Here is a 25,406-nt window from a genome sequence, read left to right as displayed (position 1 = left end):
GGAACAGCAAGAACCTGCTCATTCATATTAGTGTCTTCAACTGGATTTCTTAACATTTTTAACTTGACATAATTTCAGACTTTCGAAATGTTGTAAGGAAAGTACAAATAACTTCCAGCTACCTTTTATCCAGATTCAATGTTTGTTAAAATTTTACTACATTTCTCTTCCCACTGTATTTCAAGGAGATTTAGACACAGAGGAAGGGTGAATCTGTATTGAGGTATTTTGTTTTCCAAATTGTCCTTAAAATGTTCCTCTGCATTAGAACTCTCCTGGCAGGAAGTCTGCTCTTGCCACCACTAGGGCTAGAGAGTCTCTTCCCTTCTTTGCCCCGCCTGCTCCCTTTGCCAAGAACCCCACTGAACAGGAAGAGGTATTTCTCGGGGATGCTACCAAGGCAGAGACTGTGAAGAAGGAAGAACGTTGCTTGGGCAAAAGGAGCATATTCTCAGGAGACGGGGCCCCTGCCTGCCACACCAAGCATTAGGCCACCAGGAAGACCCCCATCTGCAAGCAAGCAGGGAGAAAGAGGTGAGTCTGTCTGTCTGTCTTGGCTGCATGGACTGTTGACCAATGCCAAGACCTTCAGGGATGCCTGTCCTGTCTCTCACCTACCCCTGGTATTTGGAAGATTGAGGCTTCTGACAACTTAAGTCAGTATGGTGAAGGCTACAGACTAAGGTCCTTGGGAACAAGGGTCATTTCAAGGATAAGGGTTCTCAAAATACAGGAGAGGGTTTAATTATTAGACAGAATTTAGGAGGCCACAAACAGGGTAAGGCTGAGGCCTGGAATAGGGAATGAGTGAAGGAGAGGCAGTATGCCAAGTTCCAAGGCTCCAATCAATACATGGTTCTTTCTGTGTTCGCGGCCCATGTTGGGTCACCTCCTGGTACCTGTCAATGTCATGCCTGTCTTCCAAGCCTGCCTTGCTTTGGGTACTCTGAGCGAGAGGCTGGGATATGTCCTAGTGAAAAGCAGCCTTGTACCCGAATTCTGATGCTGCTGTGCTCTAATCTTCACAGGCCCCTGCAGCTCCTTCATCATGAACTGGCACATGATCATCTCTGGGCTTATTGTGGTAGTGCTTAAAGTTGTTGGAATGACCTTATTTCTACTTTATTGTGAGTATTTGAGCAACCTCTTGCCCCAAACTTCATGTTGTCTTGCTCATTGACTCTTCTCTCAGAATGCATGGTTGTGTGTAAAGGTTACATATCCAAGTCTTTCCACCTGAGACTAACTGACCCAACCTGAGGTCAATTGGCAATGCCTTTCTCACTCCCCAGCACACACAGTGGGCCAGGCTCCTTGGTCTACCTTGGAGATATAGAACTTACCAGTTTCTGATGGTTAGAACGCCACGCAAAGCTTTTGCTAGTAGAGTATTATTTGGGTGATCTCAGCTGAAGTACTTGGCAGCGCTTGTTATTGTTGGCAAAATCTAAAATACAGCTCCAGTTCAACCCAATGACAAGGCCATGGTAAGAGCTGAAGTATAATGTAACAGGATTTAACTGAGAAAGAAATTTCTCTTTGTATACATATAAATTAATTCATCCAAATGCCTAGTTAAAGAAGCCTCCTATGAAAGGATTTTACTGCAATCAGAAACTAGAATCTTCTCTAGCCCCAGAAGCCAGTAGGGAAAATAAATGAGGAAGGAAACGTGAGTGGGAGGCAGTAGTTAGCTAAGAGGTGTCTTCCTCATGATGCAATCTGAAGGTGCAATTCCTAGCATGTCAGACAGCAGGACAGAAATATGAATAAGGGAACGTAGTCACAAAACCACATTTATGCATCTTCACTGAGTCAGAGAGTTCAGTATTTCCCAGTAATAGTCACAGTACCCTAGCAGCCCCTGTGCTGATACTTGTTTGTCATATTCATCATGCAGTCACATTTGGGGCTGAGCCAACAGCTGATTTTCTTTTCAGTCCCACAGATTTTTAACAAAAGTAACGATGGTTTCACCACCACCAGGAGCTATGAAACAGGTAATCTGCATGGTGGTAAATCTTTTCCCCATCCTCCTGCTACTTCTATGCTGAATTCCTAGAGACCTTCCACACAGCCTCCTTTCCCAAGAAATTCTTTTGTACAAAGGGTCCATAAAGATCTTCTAATTAATTCCCTTTCTTTTACATATGAGAAAACCAAGAGCAGACTGAGGGAAATTTCTGATCCTTAGTTTTTCTCCTGGATATGGGGATGATTTATATCTAATCATTGTAATAGAATGTGAAAGTGCTTAATAGCCAGTAGCTATGGGAGATAGAGAGAAGAGTGGGGCATGGTTCTCCTCTCCCTATTAAACCAGCTTCCTTCTGAAGCCTTTCCCAACAACATCCTCTCACTTCCTCTTAAGACACCTATTACTACTGACATCGTTAGGAGAAAGACCATTTCTCATTTATCTTAGTATCAACAGAGGCAACCCAATACAGTGAGCTGTATGGAGAAAATACTCATAAAATATGTATTGAGTCCTTCAGTTATAATCTCAAAGTAGTTTCTGATGAAAACCAGGCTATTACATCTTAGAGTCTATAAATGGGGTACTGAAATAAAAAGTGAATGCCAATTTGTTTCATTAAGATAAATGTAAGTAACTAATTTGATGTCAGAGTAAAGTGGTCTTCAACCACAATGGACAAATAACTGGCAGCCCGATTAGATGTTTGACCAGCCTCTGAAGCCACTGCGGCTGCCTGCTCAGACAGCCAGTGTTCCCAGGGAAATGAGGCCCCTATATGGATTTCTAGAAATGAATGGACCCGTCCCTGCTTATAGAAAATCTCCCTAAAGTTCACCTGCTTCCTTGTCTGCTAATATCCACTTGGCCCTGAAATTTTGTTCCAATTAGCTTCAATCCTTAGCGCTAATACAGTGCTGATGAGAAAAGAGTCCCAGAGTTGCCCAGGATTATGAATTTTCATACTGAATCTGGGACACCAGAAATAGAAAGAACAGCAAAGATGCTGTGTGGAGCCTGGGTGAGAAGTACTCCAAACAGTCCTTTGGAGAAAACACTGTCAAAGGTTTATATACGATAGGAGTGTGAGAGTTTCTCTCTGATACTAAATTCCTCCATTACTTTTCCTTTCTTCTGTTCTTTTTCTCAGGATTTGATGCCTATGGCTACATCAAAAAAAGGAGACATGAAATAGGATTTGGGTGTCAAGCATGACAAATAATGATAGTAGTTAGATGGAAGGCTCAAAGAAAGAAATTATTTGAAATGTTCTAGCTCAGAGTGGCCAAGAGCTTCTTGTCATCTCCATGATTCAGAGTCACACAGCCCATACTCTGATGTTTCTGTTTCTGTGTTGTATTCATCATACCATAACCTTTAGGTTTACTTTTCACTTTAGTCTCACAGATTTTTGGGAGCAGTTCCCCAAGTCCCAACGGCTTCATTACCACAAGGAGCTATGGAACAGGTAAAGTGCATGGTTACAACCTACTCCCCATCCCCTAGGTTCTCATGCACTGAATTCTTAGAGATTTCTCCCATTGTCTTTATTCTTATGGAATTTTTTTGCTCAAAGGGACCATAAAGACCTTCCAGTTCATTCTCTTTGTACATATTAGTTTGGCTTTTATTTTTTAATTTTCTCAGTACATAGTAGGTATATATATTCATGAGTTACATGATATATATTGATAAAGGCATGCAATATGTAATAATTATATCAGGGTAAATGGAGTATCCATCACCTCAAGCATTTATCTTTTGTATTACAAACAATCCAATTATACTGTTAGTTATGTTTAAATCTGCAATTAAATTATGTTTGACTATAGTCACCCTGTTGTGCCAGCAAATACTAGATCTTATTTATTCTTTCTATTTTTTAGTACCCATTAACAAGCCCCACTTCTCCCCCATACCTCCCCACCAACTACCCTTTCTAGCCCCTGGTAACCATCCTTCTATGCTCTATCTCCATGAGTTCAATTGTTTCAAATTTTAGCTCCTGCAAGTAAGTGAAAACATGTGAAGTTTGTCTTTCTCTGCCTGGCTTATTTCATGTAGCATAATGACCTCCAGTTCCATTCATGTTGTTGCAAATGACAGGATCTGATTTTTTTATGGTTGAACAGTACTCCATTGTGTATATGTACCACATTTCTTTATCCATTCATCTGTTGATGGACACTTAGGTTGTTTCTAAATCTTGGCTATTGTGAATAGTGTTGCGATAAAAATGGGAGTGCAGATGTCTCTTCAATATACTGATTTCCTTTCTTTTGGGCCTATACTTAGGAATGTAATTGCTGGGCCATGTGGTAGCTCTGTTTACAGTTTTTTGAGGAACTTCCAAACTCTTCTCCGTAGTTGCACTAGTTTACATTCCCACCAACAGTGTATGAGGGTTCTCTTTTCTCCAAATCCTTTCCAGCATTGGTATTGCCTGCCTTTTGGATAAAAGCCATTTTAACTGGGTTGAGATGATATCTCACGGTAGTTTTGATTTGAAATTCTATAATGAGGAATGGTGTTGAGCACCTTTTTATATTTCTATTTGCCATTTGTACAACTTTTTTAGAGAAATGTCTATTCAGATCTTTTGCCCATTTTTAACTAGATTATTAGGTTTTTTTTCCTATACAGTTGTTTGGGCTCCTTATATATTCTGGTTATTAATACCTTGTCAAATGGGTGGTTTTCAAACATTTTTTTCCATTCTGTGGATTGTCTCTTCACTTTGTTGATTGTTTCCTTTGCTGGGCAGAAGCTTTTTTAAGTTGATATGATCTCATTTATCTATTTTTCCTTTGGTTGCCTGTGCTTGTGGGATATTACTCAAGAAATCTTTGCTCACTTCAATGTTCTACAGAGTTTCCCCAAAGTTTTCTTGTATTTTCATAGCTTGAGATTTTAGATTTCAGTCTTTAATCCATTTTGATTTGGTTTTTGTATATGTCAAGAGATAAGGGTCTCCTTTCATTCTTCTGCACATGAATATCCAGTGTCCCAGAACCATTTATTGAAGACACTGTCCCTTCCTCAATGCATGTTTGTGGTACCATTGTCAACAATGAGTTCACTATAGATGTAGGGAATTATTTATGGGTTCTCTCTTCTGTTCTGGTCTATATGTCTGTTGTTATGACAGTACCATGGCATTTTGGTAACTAAAGCTCTGTAGTATAATTTGAAATCAGGTAATGTGATTCCTCCAGTTTTGTTATTTTTTTGCTTAGGATAGCTTTGGACAGTCTGGGTCTTCTGTGGTTCCATGTACATTTTACGATAATTTTTTCTATTTCTGTGAATAATGTCATTGGGTTATTGACAAAGATTGCATTAAATCTGTAGATTGCTTTGAGTAGAGTGGACATTTTAACAATATTGATTCTTCCAATCCATGAACATGGAATATTTTTCTATTTTTTTGGTGTCCTTGTCAATTTCTTTTGTCCATGTTTCATAGTTTTCATTGTATAGATCTTTCACTTCTTTGGCTAAATTAATTCCTAGATATTTTACTTTATTTGTAGCTATCATAAATGGGATTAGTCTCTTAATTTCTTTTCGGAGTGTTCACTGTTGGCATATAGAAATGCTACTAATTTTTGTCTGTTGATTTTGTATCCTGGAGCTTTACTGAATTTGTTTATCAGTTCTAATAGTTTTTTGGTGGAATCTTTAGGTTTTTACAAATATAAGGTCATATCATCTGAAAACAAGGATAATTTGACTTCATCCTTTCCAATTTGGATGCCCTTTATTTCTTTCTCTTGTCTGACTGCTCTAGCTAAGCCTCCCAGCACTATGTTGAAAAACAGTGATGAAAGTGAGTGCAGCCTTGCCATATTCCAGATCTTACAGGAAAGGCTTTCATTTTTTCCCCATTCAATATATGCTGGCTGTAGGTCTGTCATATATGGCTTTTATTTTGTTGAGGGATGTTCCTTCAATACCCTGTTTTTTGAGAGTTTTAATCATGAAGGGATGTTGACTTTTATCAAATAATTTATCAGCATCAATTGAAATGATCGTATGGTTTTTGTTCTTCATTCTGTTGATATAATGTATTACATTGATTAAGCTGCATATGTTGAACCATCCTTGCATTCCTGGGATAAATCTCACTTGGTCATGATGAATGATCTTTTCAATACATTGTTGAATTCAGCTTGCTAGTATTTTGTTGAGGTGTTTTGCATCAATATTGATTGGTATATTTACCTGTAGTTTCATTTTTTGATGTGTCTTAGTCTGGTTTTGGTATCAGGGTAATGTAGGCTTCATAGAATAAATTTCAAAGTATTCCCTCTTTCTCTATTTTTCAGAACAGTTTGAGTAGGATTGGTATTAGTTCTTCTTTAAATACTTGGCAGAATTCAGCAGTGAAGTCATTGAATCCTGGGCTTTTCTTTATTGGGAGAGTTTTTATCATGGCTTTCATCTCATTACTTGTTATTGATCTGTCCAGGTTTTGGATTTCTTTGCGGTTTAATCTTGGTAGGTTGTATGTGTCTAGGAATTTGCCCATTTCTTCTAGATTTTCCAATTTATTGGCATATAGTTGCTCATAGCAGTCACTAATGATTCTTTGAATTTCTGTGCCATCCATTGTAATGTCTCCTATTTCATCTCTGATTTTATTAATTTGGGTCATCTCTTTCTCTTTTTTTTTGGTCTGGCTAAAGGTTTATTGATTTTGTTTATCTTTTCAAAAAGCCGACTTTTGTTGCATTGATGTTTTGTATTGTTTTCTTCATTTCAATTTATTTCTGCTTTGATCTTTATTATTTCTTTTGTTCTACTAATTTTGGGTTTAATTTGTGCTTGCTGTTTTTAGTTCTTTAAGATTTGTCATCAGGTTTTTGGTTTGAAGTTTTTCTTTTTTCTTGTTTTTTTCTGATGCAGGCACTTATAGGTATAAACTTCCATCTTAATATCCTACAGGTTTCGGTATGTTGTGTTTTCATTATCATTTGTTAAAAGAAGTTTTTCAATTCCTTTCTTAATTTCTTTATTGACTGATTGGTCATCCAGGAGCATATTGTTTAATTTCCATGTATTTGTGCAGTTTCCAAACTTCCTCTTGTTACTGACTTCTATTTAATTCCATTGTGGTCAGAGAAGATGCTTAATATTATTTCAATTTTTTGAATGTTTTAAGGCTTGTCTTGTTACCTAACATATGGTCTATCCTTGAGAATGATCCGTATGCTGAAGAAAAGAATGCGTATTCTGTAGCTGATGAATAGAATGTTCTATAGATATCTATTATGTTCATTTTGTCTATAGTATAGATTAAGTCCAATGTTACTTTGTTGATTTTCCATCTGAAAGATTGGTCCAATGCTGAAAGCAGAGTGTTAAACTCTCCAGCTATTATTATATTGGAGGCTATCTATTTCTTTAGCTCTAATAATATTTTCCTTACATATCTGGGTGTGCCAGTATTGGATGCATATATATTTATATTGTTATATTCTCTTGCTGAATTGACCCCTTTATCATTATACAGTGACTTTCTTTGTGTCTTCTTACAGTTTTTGTCTCAAGATCTATTTTGTCTGAAATAAGTATAGCTACTATTGCTCCTTTTCAGTTTCCATTGGGATGGAATATCTCTTTTTATCCCTTCATTTTTAGTCTGTATGTGTCTTTATAGGTGGAGTGTGTTTCTTGTGGAAAATAGATCATTAGGTCTTGTTTTTTCATCCATTCAGCCACTCTATGTACTTTGATTGGAAAGTTTAATCCATTTATATTCAATATTATTATTAATAAGTAAGCACTTACTTCTGCCATTTTGTTATTTGTTTTCTGGTTGTTTTTTGGTCTTCTCTTCCTTCTTTCTTTCCTTCCTGTCTTCCTTTTAGTGAAGGTGATTTTCTCTGGTGGTATGATTTAATTTCCTGCTTTTTGTTTTTTATATATCTACTGTATATTTTTTGATTCAAGGTTACTATGAGGCTTGCAAATACTATCTTATAGCCCATTATTGTAAGCTGATAACAACTTAACTCTGCTTGCATTAACAAACAAGTAAGCAAAAAAAGAAAACTAATAAAAACTCTACATTTTAACTTTGTCTCCCACTTTTTAACTTTTTGTTGTTTCTATTTATAACTTTGTTTTTACTGTCTATGTCTTGAAAAGTTGTTGTAGTTATCATTTTTATTGGTTCATCTTTTAGTCTTTCTACTTAAGATACTTTACATACCAGTTACCCTGTTATGATATTGTGTTTTTCCATGTACCTACTATAATCAGTGAATTTTGTATATTCAGATGATTTCTTATTGCTCATTAATGTCCTTCACTTTCAGATTAAAGAGCTATTTTTAGCACTTCTTATAGGACTGATGTGCTGTTGATTAAATCCCTCAGCTTTTATTTGTCTGGGAAAGTCTTTATTTCCCCTTCATGTTTGAAGGATATTTTCATCAGATATGCTATTCTAAGGTAAAGAGTTTTTTCCTTCAGCAACTTAAATATGCCATGCCCCTCTCTCCTGGCCTATAAGATTTCCACTTGGGGGACATCCCAAGCCCAGTAACACTGTGGGTCTGCTACCAGACATATTGGAGCTCCATTGTACATTATTTGCTTCTTTTCTCTTGCTGCTTTTAGGATCCTTTCATCATCCTTGAACTTTGGGAGTTTGCTTATTAAGTGCCTTAAGGTAGTCTTCTTTGGGTTAAATCTACTTGGTGTTCTATAACCTTCTTGTACTTGGATATTGATATCCTTCTCTAGGTTTGGGAAGTTCTCTGTTATTATCCCTTGGAATAAACTTTCTACCCCTATCTATTGCTCTACTTCCTCTTTAAGGCCAGTAACTCTTACATTTGCCCTTTTGAGGCTATTTTTTAGACCTTACAAGTGTGCTTCATTGTTTCTTATTCTTTTTTGTCTCCTCTGACTTCTGTGACCTCTCTGATTCTGTTACTAATATACTCTGATGCATTCCTCAGTACGTGAATTTCATTTTTAACTCCAGAATTTCTGCTCGATCCTTTTTAATTATTTCTATCTCTTAGTTTATCTGATAGAATTCTGAATTTCTTCTCTGTGTTATCTTGAATTTCTTTGAGTTTCCTCAACACAGGTATTTTGGATTCTCTGTCTAAAAGGTCACATATTTCTGTTTCTCCAGGATTGGTCCCTGGTGTCTTATTTACCTCAACTGGTGAGGTCATGTTTTCCTGAATGGTCTTAATACTTGTGGATGTTCATCAGTGTCTGGGCATAGAAGATTTAGGTATTTATTGTAGTCTTCATGGTCTGGGTTTATACCCATCCTTCTTGGGAAGGCTTTCCAGGTATTCAAAAGGACTTGGGTGTTGTGAACTAAGCTCTATCTGCATGAGGGACATTCCAAGCCCAGTAATGGGTCTTGCAGACTCGTAGAGGTACCCACCTGGTTGGTCTTGGATAAGATCTGAAAGATTTATCTGGATTACCAGACAGAGACTCTTATTCTTTTTCCTTACTTTCTCCAAAACAGAATCTCTTTCTCTGCGCTGAACCGCCCAGACCTGGGAGTGGGGTGACACAAGCATCCCTGTGACCACCACCACTGGGACTGCATTGGGTCAGACCTGAAGCCAGCACAGCACTGAGCCTCACTCGAGGCCCACTGTAACCACTACCTGGCTACTGCTTATGTTTTGTCAATGTCTAGGGCTCTATAATCAGCATACGGTGAAGCCAGCCAAGCCTGTGTCCTCCCCTTCAGGGCAGTGAGTTCCACCAGGCCCTAAATAGGTCTGGAGATGCTATCTTAGAACCAGGGACTGGAGTCAAAAACCTTATAAATCTACCTGGTGTTCTGTCCTCCTGTGGCTGAGCTGAAACTCAAATCATGAGACATAGTTCTTTCCACTCTTCCCTCCCCTTTCCGCAGGCAGAGGAGCTTCACCCTATGACCACTACCATCACAGGCCCACAAGGTCACTGCCAGACTACTACTGATTTTTGTTTAAGGCACAAGGGCTCTTTGGTCAGCTTGTCACGAATGCTGCCAGGCCTAGAACCTACCCTTTATGTCTGTGGGCTCCTATCTGGCTCAGGGCAGGTCCAGAAATGCTATCCAAGAGTCAAGGCCTAGAATCTTGGACCCCAAGAGCTGACCTTTACTTCTCTGTGGCCAGTCTGTTACATAAGGTGCAAGACAAAGCCCCCTTTACTTTTCTCTCTTCTTTTCTCAAGCAGAAGAATGTGCTTGGTTTCATCTGAAGCCCAAGACATCTCAGTCTCACCCAAGGCCCATAACATACTACCTAGGTATTGCTGCTTGTTATTCAGGGCCCAAGAATTCTTTCATCAGCAGGTAAGGGATCCTGTCAGGACTGTGTACTTATCTTCAAGACAGAGGATTCACTTTTGGCCCAGGGTATGTCTAGGTGTCTCTACAAATGTCTTTCAGGAACTAGGGTTTGGAATGGGGACCTCACGACTCTGACTAGTGCCCTATTCTACTGTGGCTTGCATCCAAGATGCAAGACAAAGTACTCTTTACTCTTCCCTCTCCTCTCCTCAAGCAGAAAGAAAGGATCTCTTTTGGAGCTGCAAGTTGTGCTGCTTGGGGTTGGGAGAGCAATGGCACAGGCATTCCCTTGGCCACCCTGGCTGGTATCTCAGTAGGTGCCCCCTAATTCCACTGGCTCAAAGCCCAGCTCAGCACAAGGACTTGCCTAGGAGTTGCAGTCCTTGTGGCCTAGACTACCTTTCAAGTTTATTTAGGGCCCCAAAGCAATTCAGCTCACAGTGGCGAGGCTTGCCAGAACTCAGGTTTCAACCACTGGGATGGGTTATTCCCCTCCGGCTAGTGCTCATCTAAATGCTTCCTCCATGGGTGGGTATCAGCTGAGTTTGGTCCGTTTTGCCCTCCACTGTGACAGGGCAGCACTGAGTCCAATGTAAAGTCTCACAATCCCTGCACACTCCCTCTCCCATGCACATAGACTTTACCATGCCATGCTGTCACTGCAGCAGGGATAGGGTGGGGGTGGTATCAGCAATTCAAGACTATCTTTCCTACCTGCTGCAGTGCCTCTTTCAGCTATCCAGGTACTGAGTGTTCATCTGATTTTTTGTTCTCATGTATGTATATGTGCTTTTTTGTGTGTAGATAGTTGTCAAATTTGGTGTTCCTGTAGGGGGATGACTAATGGAAACTTTATTCAGCCACTGCGCTCTTCTCCTTATTCTCCTTATATATTGTCAAGGAACCAGACTAGACTGGGTGGAATTTCTTCCTGGATGGAGAATAATTTTTACCAATATAATTGTTAAAACAAAGCAAAAATATGTATCACTGTTTCATGACTTAGTTGCAGGATTTATAACCCAAACCAGTAAACTCGTACTCTCCTTTCTTGGACCTCTTCAGTCTGCCCCAAAGACTGGGAATTTTATCAAGCAAGATGTTTTTTCTTATCCACTTCTGAATCATCTTGGAATGAAAGCAGGGACTTTTGCAAAGGAAAAGGATCCACATTGGCAATTGTCAACACGCCAGAGAAACTGGTGAGAACACTGGAATGGTACAGTAAAGCCACACACTCCACACAGCCTCAGTGGGTGGGATGGGGTGGAAACTTGGGGGAGTAGGGATGGGATGGAGTGAGGAATGGAGAGGTGGCTGGCTGAAAAACTGAAGCTATTTGTTCTGGACTGGAGGTTAGAAGATTCTTCTTAGTAACAGTGAAGCAGCATGATTTTCCAGTTTCATTTAACCACAGAAATTCGCACCTTGTGGTCTTTTCTATAGCGCACTGTAATTAGCTGACATCCTGGGGATGGGCCAAGACATTTAAAGTGAAGCAAATGACCAAATGAGATGATGTGTATAAAAGTTGTTTAACAACAAAAAGAATACCTTATAGATGTGATGTCAATGTACCATCCCAGTCTGCATAGTAAACAAGGAAGACGTGAACTGACAAAATTAGTAATGTGAAAAAGTAAGAATCAGGTCATAGAACTGAATTTGCAGTTGATGATCATGATAATAATAATGAGGATGTATTATTATCCACATTTTATAAATGGCAACTAGGGCACAGAAAAGTAATTTGCCCAAGGTCAAATAACAGAACGTGGAATTGAATTCAGATCTCTCTGACTCCAAAACCCATACTCTAATCCGTGCTACATACACTATACTCTTGCTTCTCTCGCTTCCATCCCTTTATTCCTCCTCTAGAAAGTCCTCCTGTGATTTAGAAGAATTTGTAAGAAGATCTCCTTTCTGAATCTTGGTAATAGATGACCAAGGGATCTGGATGCTACAAACCCTCTAGGGCTAAGTACCCAGGTAGCAAGGGAAAATGTCTTAAGATAGAAAAGCAGGAGAAAGACAGGGGAATGAAAAGAGGAAAGGAGGGAAGGCAACGGGAAGAAGCAAGTGTGACATGTCTGCCACACCCATTAAGTTTTGTGGATCCCAATTTGCTTGACCAAAACACATCCATGTACCTTTTCCTTGGTGATGAAAAAGGTCATCACTACTAGCCTGGCCAACATGGTGAAACCATGTCTCTGCTAACAATTAGCCAGGTGAGGTGGTGCATGCCTGAAATCCCAGCTACTTAAGTGGCTGAGGCACAAGAATTGCTTGAATCCAGGAGGCGGAGGCTGCAGTGAGCCATGACTGTGCCACTACACTCCAGCCTGGGCAACAGAGCAAGGCTCTGTCTCAAAAAAAAAAACGGAAAAGAAAAAGACAAAGGTATCATGGCAATGGTTTGCTGGTGACTCTCAAGTCTGTATCTCCAGCTCATCCTTCTCCTCCCAACAAGTATACCAAATTCCACTTCGATGTTTCAAGAGGCCCACAAACTAACTATGTTCAAAACTGAGTCAATTATATTTGACCCCCCCACTCTTCCTGTTGCATTCCAAATACTGGTGAGTACTCATGTCACCCAAGATTGAAGGCTTAAGAGTTTTCTGGGACTTTACCTTCTCTTTTCTTCCTCAATTATTTGTTAAACAAGTCCTTTTCTCTCTATGCCAACAACAAATAGTTCAGTTCTCACCTGGATTTCTTCAGAATTCTTCTAATCCATCTCCTTGCCTCCAGTTTTGCACTCTTTCTAGCTATCCTCCTCAGAACTGACATTATAATACCTCTAAGGCTCTAAACTGTACCATTTTCCAAATTAAAGTGGGTTAAACGCCAGTTCTCCTAGCATGGCATATGTCAGGTTCATGACCACGCCAAATGTCACACTCAGGGTCAGGTTCCAGCCCATGCTAAGGTCCTAGGGGAGTGGGTGGGTGGCAGATAGCTGAAAGAACACTCGGGGGGCCATACACAGGTGAAATGTAGTTTTATTCAGCAGCTCTTTCATCAGCAGCTTTCTCATACTCTCCGTCTGTCTGTCTCAGCTGCTTGCTCCAGCCGCTCCCATTCACAGCTGCGCAGCCGGCTCTCCCTTAGCGTTCAGGGTCAGCAGCTTAACTCTTTCTCCCTCTGGGCATGAATGCATGCTGAGCCATGTCCTGGCTGCCCTCTATCAGTCTGCAAGATGGACAGCCTTGGTTCTCTCTCTCTTTCTCTGGGCACCAGAGCCTGTACCATGTCAAGGCACGTTGAGCCAAGCCAAGTTGCGTGCACAGCATCGGCAGGTCAATTATACCTTTTTCAAACAATAGTGGCTCTGAGCTAAGCATGAGCTTACACAAATAGGTTATATAACAAGTATATATATATATATATATATATGCCTGCTCCCTAAACTCGCTGAGTCACTTTGGCCTGGATGTCCACCTCAGCCTATTCCTTGACCAAAGCACATCCAATGTATCTTACATCATATCAGGCCTTGCACAGTGCCGCCTCTGCCTTTGCTCCAGCCTTGTCTCTCAAACCACCTCCCTGCCACCTCTGCACTAACTACACTAAGCATCTCGTAGTTCCTCAAGTGCTCCAGGCTGCTTCCCCACCTGCCTATAATCCATGCTCTCTTCCAGGAAGTCCATACTCTCCCCGACAGTTTGTCTGACAAACTTAGCTATCTCCTAAAATTCATCTCAGGTATCACCTCATCTATCATTCTAGAAAAACTTCAGATCTATGTAGAATGATCGCCTTCTCCTTTCTGCCTCTTCCAGATCCAGTATATAATTTCCTAGTACTACACCTGAGATACCTCCTTATGCTAGTTAAGTTGGTTGTCTTCCCTCATTAAACCTGTGGTTCTTCAAACATGATGGGACCACTGACTTTTTTAAAATGGTGATAAAATCTATGTACCCCTTCCCAGAAACATTACATAAGCAAAATATTTTTCGTAACATTCCAGTGGTTTCATAGTTTTCCTGGGAAACCATCCATGGCTTCCAGCATGAGAGTTCAGCATTAAGGATTCTGGTTTTAGACCATGGGTCAGAAAACCTTTTTTAAAAAGGGTCAGATAACATACATTTTAAGCTTTTCAGGGCATTGGTCTCTGCTGTTGTAACTTGAGAGCAGCCGTAGATAATGTGTAAACAATGGGCATGGTTGCATTCCAATAAAACATTTACCAAAACAGGATGAAGTCTGGATTTGGCCCACTGGTTGTAGTTTGCCAACCCTCTTGATCATAATTTCTTTGAGGAGAAATATATTTGTTTCCACATCCTCAGCCTAACACAATGCATGGCATATAATAGACACTCGAGAGATGTTTGGTGAATGAGAACATTCAGTAATTAATTAAAAAGTAATGAAATAAGATATTTCAGAAAAGGAGAACATTGAAAAGTGAGAAACTAAGGAAATAGCCATGAGGATAGAAAGAATAAGACTTGGATACCCATTGATTATGGGACGTATGTGACAAGTATAGGAAACACTTCTGGCTGAAATGATTTGTAACTCACCAATTAATTACAGAACAAAGATGTCTAGGACTAGTGTCAAATCAGCAAATATTCGACAAGCACTTGCTTATTTCTTCTTGGATTACACTTTTAAAAGCAAAACACTTTTAAATCTCACCGTTTTCCTTTCCTAAGTACTCAATATATAGAAACACATTTTATTAGCACTTGATTCAGCCTCACTTAGCATACAAAATTTCTGGCAACAAAAACAATCCTATGGATAGAAGCATGACATATTTTTTTAAATGACCCTGTTTTAGATTGTACAGTACCCCTTCCCCTTCATTCTCACAGTGTGGTCCCTGGACAGAAACATCAGTATCACTTGGGCATTTTGTAGAAAAGTAAATTATTGGTTCCCTTCACTAGACCTACTTAACCAGGAGCCTAGCAGTCTGTGTTTTAACAAGACCTCAGGCTTTCCAAATTCCCTCTGAATCTTGACAACGACTTCTTTAGGGTTAGTTGTGAGTCCCAGCTATAGCCGGTCCCAGAGTTCCCTACCGGCCTTCCTTATTCCCAGGATCAGATATAATCATGGGCACATTGGCTCAAGAGAGGCATCATTAAAAGACTCACTGGTGAAATTTTTTTTTTTAATTTCTAGAAGTTTCTTCAGGACATAACTGATGCTGAGAAGTATTTTATTGGCTTAATTTACCATCGTGAAGAGAAAAGGTGGCGTTGGATCAACAACTCTGTGTTCAACGGCAAGTACGTGAACATCCCACAGTTTCCTGGGGATCTTGGTTTGCTTCAAAAGACCAAACCTGAGATTGGTGGGTTCACCCTGGAATAGCTCAAACGCTGACACTTGACTCTGTTCTGCTCTTCTCCTTTCTTCCAACCCATCTATTCCCTGAGACACATTTTAATAAATGTTTTCTTATGAAAGAGATCAAACTTTCATAAGGAGAGAGAAGAGTATTCATATAGCAAATTATTTTATTCAAATCAAGATCAAAACCAATCCACCTACATAGCATTCATTTGATGTATCTTGTAGCTCTCTATAGATGCTAGTTTCTATAGCACTGAGCATTTCTGACTGATCAAAAAAGCTCAGTCTCTTGACTTCAAACAGACTAGATACGAGTCTAGACTGGATGCTAGCCATCTCTAGGAGACAGGGTCAGTTTTATGGAGGCAACCCAGTTGGTATAGAGATGAGATCTATTTCTATAACACTAGCGTTTCTGACTGATCAAAAGGGCTTCGTCTTTTAACCCACAGATCACATTTTATTACAAAGTACATACAAGTTTCCCCAGATATGCCTTCTTTATCTAAGAAAGGTTATTATAAGCAACTTGTCTATGTCTTAAAGCTATGAACTTCTAACCCCCAAGAGCTGTCTCTTGTGAATTGTTCCATGGAGATAAGGATTGGTGAGAACACCAATAATCTTCCCAGTGTTTATACAAAAATAGTGATTCAGACAGAGGTCAAGTCAGTCCCCCAGTCTGTAACTGGGCTTCCCTACAGAGAGGAGGAAATTGACATTTATTCAGTGTCTGCTAATGCCAGCACTATGCTAAACACTTTGCATATGTTGTTTCCTGAAATATTCCCCATGATGCTACATGAAAAGCTTTTATCACTCCCCATTTCATAGACAGTTGAACTGAGGACAAGAAAAGCTTAGAAATGTGTTAAATATCATAAAGCTAGTCCAAAACACATGACATTTCTCTGAAACCAGAGCCTTTTCAGTCAGACTGAAACAGACTGAATGACAGAAAAAGAGGTGGGAGAGCCAACAAATACCTCCACCAAGTTTTTCTGAGGCCACTATGGTCTGGAAAGGGATGCACAACCTCTCTCCTTTTCCTTCCTGTCCTCTTGCTGTGAACATGCATACTATCCTAAACAGTACTTTTGGAAGAAGAGACAGCCCATGAGATGCTTCTAACCGAACGCCAGAGTGAGTTAGTTAGTCCAAGACTGTGAATCCAAACAAGCTCACAGGAGAGCTGACAGGAAAGGGTGGGTTTAGAGCTGCATTTGCGGAGCTGGATTAGGAAAGGGATCTGAGCTAAAAAGGAGGTTATGCAGATGGAGACGTGTGTGGGCCCGGTAGTCTGCTGCCCTTCCAGGCAAAACTCCTGCAAGACTCTCACTCTGGAATCAGGAAGAGGCTGGGCTAAAATGATGGGCCATCACCATGCTTTGTTTTTTGTTTGTTTGTTTTGTTTTGTTTTCTCATTTAGTGTTACCAATCAGAATCAGAATTTCAACTGTGCGACCATTGGCCTAACAAAGACATTTGATGCTGCATCATGTGACATCAGCTACCGCAGGATCTGTGAGAAGAATGCCAAATGATCACAGTTCCCTGTGACAAGAACTATACTTGCAACTCTTTTTGAATCCATATAGGTTGTCTGGCCAATGATTCTCTTACTTACCTATCTGTCTACCAGTAGCGGTCCTTGCCCATTTGGGAAACTGAGCTTCTTTCTTCTGCACTGGGGGACTGGATGCTAGCCATCTCCAGGAGACAGGATCAGTTTTATGGAAACAACTCAGTTGGTATAGAGATGAGGTCTGCTTCTGTAGTACTGAGCATTTCTGACTGATCAAAAAGGCCTAGTCTGTTGACAGGGTTTGTTTTATTTTAGCCTCAGAGTATACCATACTACTAGGGAGTAACTGTAGAGTGAGAAATTATAAACATTATTTAGGGATTATCATGGTGGAAGAGGGATAAACATAGGTCCTGTGACTTCATCTCTGTTCTCAAGGGAACCCCATTCACATGCCCCTCCTAACTCCACAAGCCAGGGTAGCAGAGGCTCTCCTCAGTCCGAACTAAGGCTTGGCCTTGGGGAGGGCTCCTAGTGCTGAGCTTGGAGCAGCAGGGACAGCAGCATTGTTTATGGGAATGGAGAGAGGTCTGGGCAGGATAGGAACCTTCTTGGAGACCCCTTTGAAGAAAACCAGGCAGCCAAGGGAACCAAACACACTAGATTTCTGTTCTTCAGCAAAGCCCTGAAGAGACACTTAAGCTAAAAATTCCCTTGTCATATTTCTGAAACTCCATTATAACATATGTAACTCCTTTGTAACCAAAATTTAGGTAAGCAGGCTTCTTTTGCTCTGAAGGTTTTGAGTACCTGGCTGTATTTGTTGAGTATATTTTTAAATTTTTGGATAGTCTCTTAGGCAACAATAATCACAATATATTCGTCCCTTCAGTTCTGGAGAAAGCCTGATACCAGGCACAGCCTACTGACCCCAAGGAGCCTGGCACTGGTTGGCATCACATTGATCTAGAACTGGTCCAGCCGACGAAGCAGTAGAAAAAGAGAAGGGCTGCTCAGGGAAACATTGGCTGGGGGCAAGGAATAAGCACATAGTAAAAAGGGAACATCAGGGTCAAATGGAAATCACCTAAGACAGGAAACAGGGAGTTCATTTGGCCACACTGGAAGAAAGGCAAGAAAGAGGAAGAAAAGTCTTGGAGTACCCTGGCTGTTCTCCACACTCACAAGACATCAGCTATATACTCTGCTTGGTGCATAAGAAAGAGAAAAGAGATGCCTTTTGTGTTTTGAGTAAGAATAATTAAACCATAAGGAAGACCATGTATAAAACTGATGGAAATAATAGTCACCTAAGTACAGCACATACCATTTTGTGTCTAATAACAATGTACCACAGTAATGACTGTACATATCATTGTATGTATACCAAACAAGATTGTTGTAAATCATATTTTTTATTACAACACTAAGTTCTGCTTCTGCATTCCTAGGTTTCATCATTTTTGGCTCCTTAGCATGGCCACTTACAATTTTTTAACATGAGATAACACATCAGGTGTCAGAACTTGCTTGAAGGGAATTACCAGAAGTAATTTGTGTTTGAGATGGGGTGGAAATTGGAATTATATTAGTAGCCGGTGGAGATACAAGTTCTCTGACTGTGTTGGGAAAGGATAAGTGCTACCGTTGAGAAGGGAAGAAAGGCTGAGTCTAGGTGGAGAAAAATATCAACAGAACTCTAGCCAAAGGCAAGCCCCAGAACTCAGACAACAGAAAGGAAATCCTAATCCTTCTGTTTTGAGAAGACAGAACTGTAGTTGCTTCACTTCCTATTTCATGACAGAATAACTGCAAACTTTTAAGATCAGGAAATGTAGACATCTAGTGATTTCTTTAGTAGACAGTTTAATTTCCCCCAAGATTAGGAGACACTTCTGTGCAGGTTCTAAAAGGAGCCCAATGGCCTGGGGTGGGAGTGGGGAGTAGATAGGGAATACGTGGGCTTTGGTTTAAGTTCATCATTGGGAGAGTTCCTGGATCCTTGCAAGCTTAGATATATGTGATCTTTATTAGATAGCAGTGGCATGCTTTTAAAAAAAAAGGCAATGAAAATTTAGCAAGCCACTGAATTTGAGTTTTCACTTTGTTTCTAATATGCTGTGTGAATCAGTACAGTTTTCTTACCCTTTCTTGGTCTTAATTTCCTTACTGATAAAATGGGGTAGTAATACCTATCTCAAAAAATTATTGCACATATTAAATAACATTCCTCTATGTATCTCAATGGCATTAGACATTAGGAGAAGCATTTTGTGGAGGATTTGAAGTTGAGATCTTCATCCAAGAAGTAGCTTTTCAATTTGCTAGAAGCTTAATGTAGGCAACCCACTTAATTTTTCAGAACTTGTTTACTCATTTATAATATGGGAATAAAAATTTGCGCAAGTCAGAGAAGGGTGCCTTAAAAATGTTGTGGCCAAGCCACATGAGATCAAAGGCACACTTTTCATGACCTCAAATGTGGGCCCAGCCTAGGTCAGCCAACCCCCATCCAACCCTTAGACTCACGAACAAATCCACCTGAGATCAGCAGAGCCACCCTAGATCAGCTGAAACTCTAAGCACAAAAATAAAAACTTATCACTGTATACCACTGGAGTTTTCTGGTTGTCTCTCGTATAGCAAAATCTAACTGATGCAATCTCCATCTGGCCTTCATCCTTCTCCCTTTATTGTCCTTTCGTGTATTGTTCATCCAGCAACCAGGATGATCTTGTTAAAACATTAAACAGATTCTGTCACTCTTCTTCAGCCCCCTGTGATGGTTTTCCAATGTGCTTCTGGAAAGAGCAAACATCCTTAAAAGGCTCAGTGTGGTGATTCCTCAAGGATCTAGAACTAGAAATACCATTTGACCCAGTGATCCCATTACTGGGTATATACCCAAAGGATTATAAATCATGCTACTATAAAGACACATGCACACGTATGTTTATTGCGGCACTATTCACAATAGCAAAGACTTGGAACCAACCCAAATGTCCATCAGTGATAGACTGGATTAAGAAAATGTGGCACATATACACCATGGAATACTATGCAGCCATAAAAAAGGATGAGAGTTCATGTCCTTTGTAGGGACATGGATGAAGCTGGAACCATCATTCTGAGCAAGCTATCGCAAAGACAGAAAACCAAACACCACATGTTCTCACTCATAGGTGGGAAGTGAATAATGAGAGCACTTGGACACCAGGCAGGGAACATCACACACCACGGCCTGTCGTGGGGTGTGGGGAGAGGGGAGGGACAGCATTAGGAGAAATACCTAATATAAATGATAAGTTAATGGGTGCAGCACACCAACATGGCACATGTATACATATGTAACAAACCTGCACATTGTGCACATGTACCCTAGAACTTAAAGTATAATTTTTAAAAAAAGAAAAAATAGTAAAATAATATTATCTTTTTGCATACCTGGAAAAAAAGAGGATCACAAGGCTCTACATGGTCTGCATTCCAGTTACCACTCTGACTGCAATTGCTTTCTCCTTTGCACACTCCATTTCAGCATCTTTGTTATGCCTTCCCTAGGATCTCTCACTTATTACTCACTATGCCTGGAATGTTCTTTAACAAGTTTCCGAATGTATCACCACTTTACCTCTCTCAATCCTTCCCTGAAAACCTTATTTGAAATTTCAACACTCCTGCAAGAGATATTCCCTTTCATTCCTGTTTCACTTTTCTTCACAATACTTCTTCATGATCTAATATACTATTTTCAAAAGCTTTATTGAAATATAAATCACATTCCATAAAGTTAACTCATTGAAAATGTATAGTTCAATGATTTTTGGTATATTGATAGATATTTACAACCATCATTTCAAAAAGAAAGCCTGTACCCCTTAGCTATCACTACCCTATGTCTGCATTCCCCTCAGCCCTAAGCAACCACTAGTCTATTTTCTAGACTATATAGATAGTCTATCTCTGACATTTAATTTTTCAAAGTTTAATTGTGAAATCATCGTATCTTAAGAAAGGCAGATGATAGATAGATAGCTAGATAGCAAGACATGTCTTAAAAATAATAGACTGAGTTTCAAGTAACAACAAACCATACTAAAAACCGTAGCTGTAACTTAAAAGTATTTTGTTGCATGCAAATCATTTGATAATGGTAATAATTATGATGCAGTTCAAAGATGAGCAAGTTCTTTTCAGATTATTCTAGAATCCATACTAAGTGCTTTACCATGTAAAAGTCCTCAGAGCAAGGCTAATTCCTGAATAGTTGACAGCAGCGTTTCACCCCATCCCGAAGGGCCTCTATGACTTTATCATTCCGGAGGGTGAAGATGAAAGGATTGAGGAAAGGAGTTACTACTGAAACCATCAGGGAAACTACCCGATTGTAACCAGCTGCCTGTGTTTGCTTGGGTTTCACGTAGAGAAACAAGCAGCTGCCGTAGCCAATCACAACACAGGTGACGTGGGAGGCACAAGTGGAGAAGGATTTCCTCCGGCCAGAGGATGACGGGATCTTGAGAATGGTGGAGATGATGTAGGCGTAGGAGACAATTGTAGGGATCAAAGAACCAAAGAGAACAAAAACAGCCATTAAGAAGAGGATAAACTCCGTGAAAAGAGTATTATTGCAGGATAATTTGAGCAATTGCCCTCGGTCACAAAAAAAATTGTTCACCACATTTGATTTGCAGTAAGTAAGCTGAAACATGACATAGACCGGCCAGATTTGAAAAAGAAACCCAAACACCCATGACACAAGAACCACAAAGTTGCAGGTGTGTCTGTTCATAATGATGTTGTACCTCAGAGGGTTACAGACAGCCACATAACGGTCCACAGCCATTGCTCCAAGTAATGCGAACTCTGTTGTCCCCACAGCAAGGTACAAGAAGAGCTGGACAACACAGGCAGACAAAGATATTGTCTGCATCCCAGGGAGCAGCAATCCCCAAAGCATCACGGGGACGATTATGGTTGTGACCAGGATCTCCAGGGCAGAGAGGTGGCCGAGGAACAAATACATGGGGGACTGCAGACGTTTATCCACACAGACAATCATGATGATGACTGTGTTTCCCATTAATGTCACCAAGTAGAAAAAGAAGAATATAGCAAAAAGGATATGATGTAGTTCTTCAGAGCCAGGGAAGCCAAGGAGATAAAATTCAGTGGCACTAGAGTAATTCATCAACATTTAGTTCTAAGCCCTTGTTCCTTGTGAAATCTAGAGAGCAAAAGAGAGAGAACAACTGCTTCTCATCCTAAAAAGATTAAGGACATTTCAGGTTGAAAAAACATTCCTCTCCTGCTCCTCAACTCCATAACCTGACTCTACTATTTTCTACACGATGTTGATGTCAAATACTTCATGAAGAATATATATCTTTTGAAGATAAATGTATATGTTCAAGAAGATGAAATCCAGTTATGAATACCAAATGGTAAACATGAAAACCCACCCACCCTAGTATGCACTCTTTCTCAATACACCAGACATCTGCCTCCAACTCTGCTCTCACCGGCCACCCTGTCTGCTTCCATGATCACAACGTGTTCACTTACACCAGCGCCTCTATCATCTTGGGTGGAACTAAATTGCCTTCTCTCCCTATTATGTCTCCATCTTGCAAATCCTAATGTATCTAAACAATTATAAGAAAGTATTCCTGGCTGGGTGTGGTGGCTCACGCTTGTAATCCCAATACTTTGTGAGGCCAAGGCAGGCGGATCACCAGGTCAGGAGTTTGAGACCAGCTTGACCAACATGGTGAAACCTCGTCTCTACTAGAAATACAAAGGTTAGCCGGGCATGTGGGTGCACGCCTGTAATCCCAGCTACTCAGGAGGCTGAGGCAGGAGAATTGCTTGAGCCGAGATCGCACCACTGCACTCCAGCCTGGGCAACAGAGTGAGACTCCGTCTCAAAAAATAAATAAATAAAGTATTCCTAGCCAATCTCACACAGGCATGGTTACTTTTTTCTTCTGTATCCTCTAAACACAGGCTCCATTTGCATTATGTTCATTTAAAAGTTTTCACTTCAGTTATATTTACCATTTTGGGGGGTGATGTCGGGAAGTGAGGTCTATCCAGGACATTGTCACAAGGTAAGAGCCATTTTAAGACAAAGTATTGAGTCTTTCCCCGACCTCTGGGATACCAGCTCCCTTGAGTGGATTACCCACTTCTTCCTCTTTATTTTTATAATGAAAGCCATCTCCACCTCTTATCTAAGTGACTGTGTCTCCCCCACGCAGACAGAGTCTGATCAGCTCCCAGTTAACAATTTCTAGCTCTGAGATTTTGATTCCTCTTGTTATGAGATGACAAAGAGGAAGAGGAGGAGTCCAGGAGTGAAGAGGCTGGAACTTTAATCCTCAACTCCCAACACAGCCTCCACCCTAGGGCCAGGAGACAAGAAAACAGCTGTGGTGTGGAGGTAACTTATCCTCTGCATCTCCCAGTTCTCAGCACCCCAGTTTCAGCAGAGAGACAAGACCTCCCAATGGGAAGTCTGTGCCTGCATCCAACTTGCCATGGTCTCAGTCTGTTAGAGCAGCTTGGAAGTTCCACACAGCAGATCTGCTCCTCCGTGACCCCCTGTTTTCTCCAGACTACTGGGGCAACAAAAAGTGTCAGAAGACACCAAAATGGATCACTCTGAACTCCTTAGAATGTCTGGACTCCTTCCCTTACCACATTCAGGTATTTGCTCAAATGTTTCCTCTTTATGGGCCCCTTCCCACTCAGCTTCTCTAAAACAATACAGGCACACCTTCCTCTCAAACCTGTGTTAGGCTATATTTTTCATACTAATTGTCCTCACCAACATCTCCAGTCACATTATACTATTACTTGTTTATTAATTTATCATCAAAATCCAATATTTAATTAAATACTTCATAGGTAGGTCATTTCTCTTTCTCGTTCACTTCATCTCTCTTGTATTACCAGTGCCAAGAACAGAGTCTGACACTAGAACAGAGTATGCACTCTGTATTTTAAATGAATATATCAATGAATAGATTAAAGAAAAAAAAATCAGTGAATGAACAAGGACTATACAGCCTGACTCTTCTTCTCTCCATTCATTCTTCTCTGAAGCAACATAAAGTCAACCCGCAATCTCTCTCCCTGGAGCTCCCCTACTATGTGGCAGGCAGATATATGGAAGGAATGGGGAGAAATGAGAGAGCAGGGACTTGGGTAATGGCAGAGCATTGTGCCTCTCGCCAGCATAGGGCAGAGAAGAAATGATTCTGCCCTCTGCTCTGGAGAGAGGCTTTGCTATGGAGCTCATCCTCTATGCAACTCCCACTGTCCAGTCTTCAGGCTCTAGGTATCCTTGTTCTAGGAGGCAGCCAAGCCCCGGCCCTCCCATCATGATGCTCTCCTACTGTCTACTTCACAGAAAGGAACCCCCTCTGGAAGACACTCACCTCCGGAGAAGCAGCCTGGACTGGAAAGTTCTACTGCTCCCCAGGGACCAGCCCAGGCTATCTCTCGCTCACCTAGTGCTGAGCTATGCTCAGGAGACAGGAACAGCTGCTTCTGTCTCCGTTCAGAGTGAAGGATACTGTCCTCATACAGAAGCTTATGCAAAAGTCCAGAAATATGAGTGCTGAGGAGACAGTCTAACTGTCTCTATCTCTCTCCTTCTCTTTGCTTCCTTCTCTCACTCCCTTATCTGTCTCCAAGGATGAGTATTCACTGAGGAACAATTTGTACAAGTTCAGAGACATACCAGGGATGCTGTCAAGGAAAAGCTGCCAAAAACATTCATCCTTCCCTCCTGAGGTTAATCAAGTTTTAGAACACCGAAAAGTTGTCTAATGGGCAAACTTGAAATCTCCCTCATGAGGAACCTATCAACACTCCAGGTTGCCTTCCTTCAGGCTCTGAGTTATCACCATGCAACCCAGGCTGTGAATGGTTAGCCCCCTGAGCTGCTCCATGCCTCTCCCTGATTCCACGTGGCCCCATGGAGCCTAAGCTCCCCGCTCGCCGTGATGGCCCCACTAGTGACTCCTAGGCACAGAGCAAAATTCTAGAGGCCACCAAATGGAATTTTATCAAAAATTTTCTCTTCATTTCCAAGTATTATGAAGCACATGTTTCCAGATGATCTCTGCACTCCTATCAGAAATCCTCTGCCTATAGTTATGGGAACCCTGCTAAGTGAGTAATAGACAGGGTCTGCCACCTGCTTCAACCTCATGGACTGTTCATGCTACACCCATTCC

General features: G+C 40.7%; 2 protein-coding genes across 3 annotated transcripts; one reads left to right on the top strand and one right to left on the bottom strand.

The window, feature by feature from the left end:
- The first annotated feature begins 290 nt into the window (after positions 1 to 290).
- Positions 291 to 20,388, top strand: CLEC5A (C-type lectin domain containing 5A). Of its 2 annotated transcripts, XM_016945504.3 has the most exons (7): positions 293 to 534; positions 1,029 to 1,127; positions 1,941 to 2,000; positions 3,378 to 3,446; positions 11,370 to 11,506; positions 15,462 to 15,568; positions 17,065 to 20,388. In XM_016945504.3, the coding sequence occupies exons 2-7, from the start codon at positions 1,049 to 1,051 to the stop codon at positions 17,177 to 17,179; spliced, it is 567 nt and encodes a 188-aa protein (XP_016800993.3). In that variant the 5' UTR covers positions 293 to 534; positions 1,029 to 1,048; the 3' UTR covers positions 17,180 to 20,388. The 2 variants fall into 2 exon arrangements, with proteins under 2 accessions (XP_016800994.3, XP_016800993.3); XM_016945505.3 differs by having other exon boundaries at positions 291 to 1,127.
- Positions 20,389 to 20,512: 124 nt separating this feature from the next.
- On the bottom strand, positions 20,513 to 23,702 carry LOC472536 (olfactory receptor 9A4). The gene has a single exon (XM_063815697.1). It carries the CDS (start codon positions 22,355 to 22,357, stop codon positions 21,413 to 21,415), a length of 945 nt encoding a protein of 314 aa, XP_063671767.1. The 5' UTR covers positions 22,358 to 23,702; the 3' UTR covers positions 20,513 to 21,412.
- Positions 23,703 to 25,406: the final 1,704 nt, after the last annotated feature.

This window comes from Pan troglodytes, chromosome 6 (assembly GCF_028858775.2).
Source record: "Pan troglodytes isolate AG18354 chromosome 6, NHGRI_mPanTro3-v2.0_pri, whole genome shotgun sequence".
In the NCBI taxonomy this organism is placed as follows: Eukaryota; Metazoa; Chordata; class Mammalia; order Primates; family Hominidae; genus Pan; species Pan troglodytes.
This window is presented reverse-complemented; position numbering and strand designations above follow the sequence as displayed.

Excerpts from the sequence above, each read along its gene's own strand:
- CLEC5A (XM_016945505.3), top strand. The coding sequence starts at position 1,049 with ATGAACTGGCACATGATCATCTCTGGGCTTATTGTGGTAGTGCTTAAA. Across the intron at positions 3,447-11,369 it reads CACAAGGAGCTATGGAACAG|TCTGCCCCAAAGACTGGGAA; the intron begins GTAAAGTGCATG and ends GGACCTCTTCAG. Across the intron at positions 11,507-15,461 it reads TCAACACGCCAGAGAAACTG|AAGTTTCTTCAGGACATAAC; the intron begins GTGAGAACACTG and ends TTTAATTTCTAG.
- LOC472536 (XM_063815697.1), bottom strand. The coding sequence starts at position 22,357 with ATGTTGATGAATTACTCTAGTGCCACTGAATTTTATCTCCTTGGCTTC.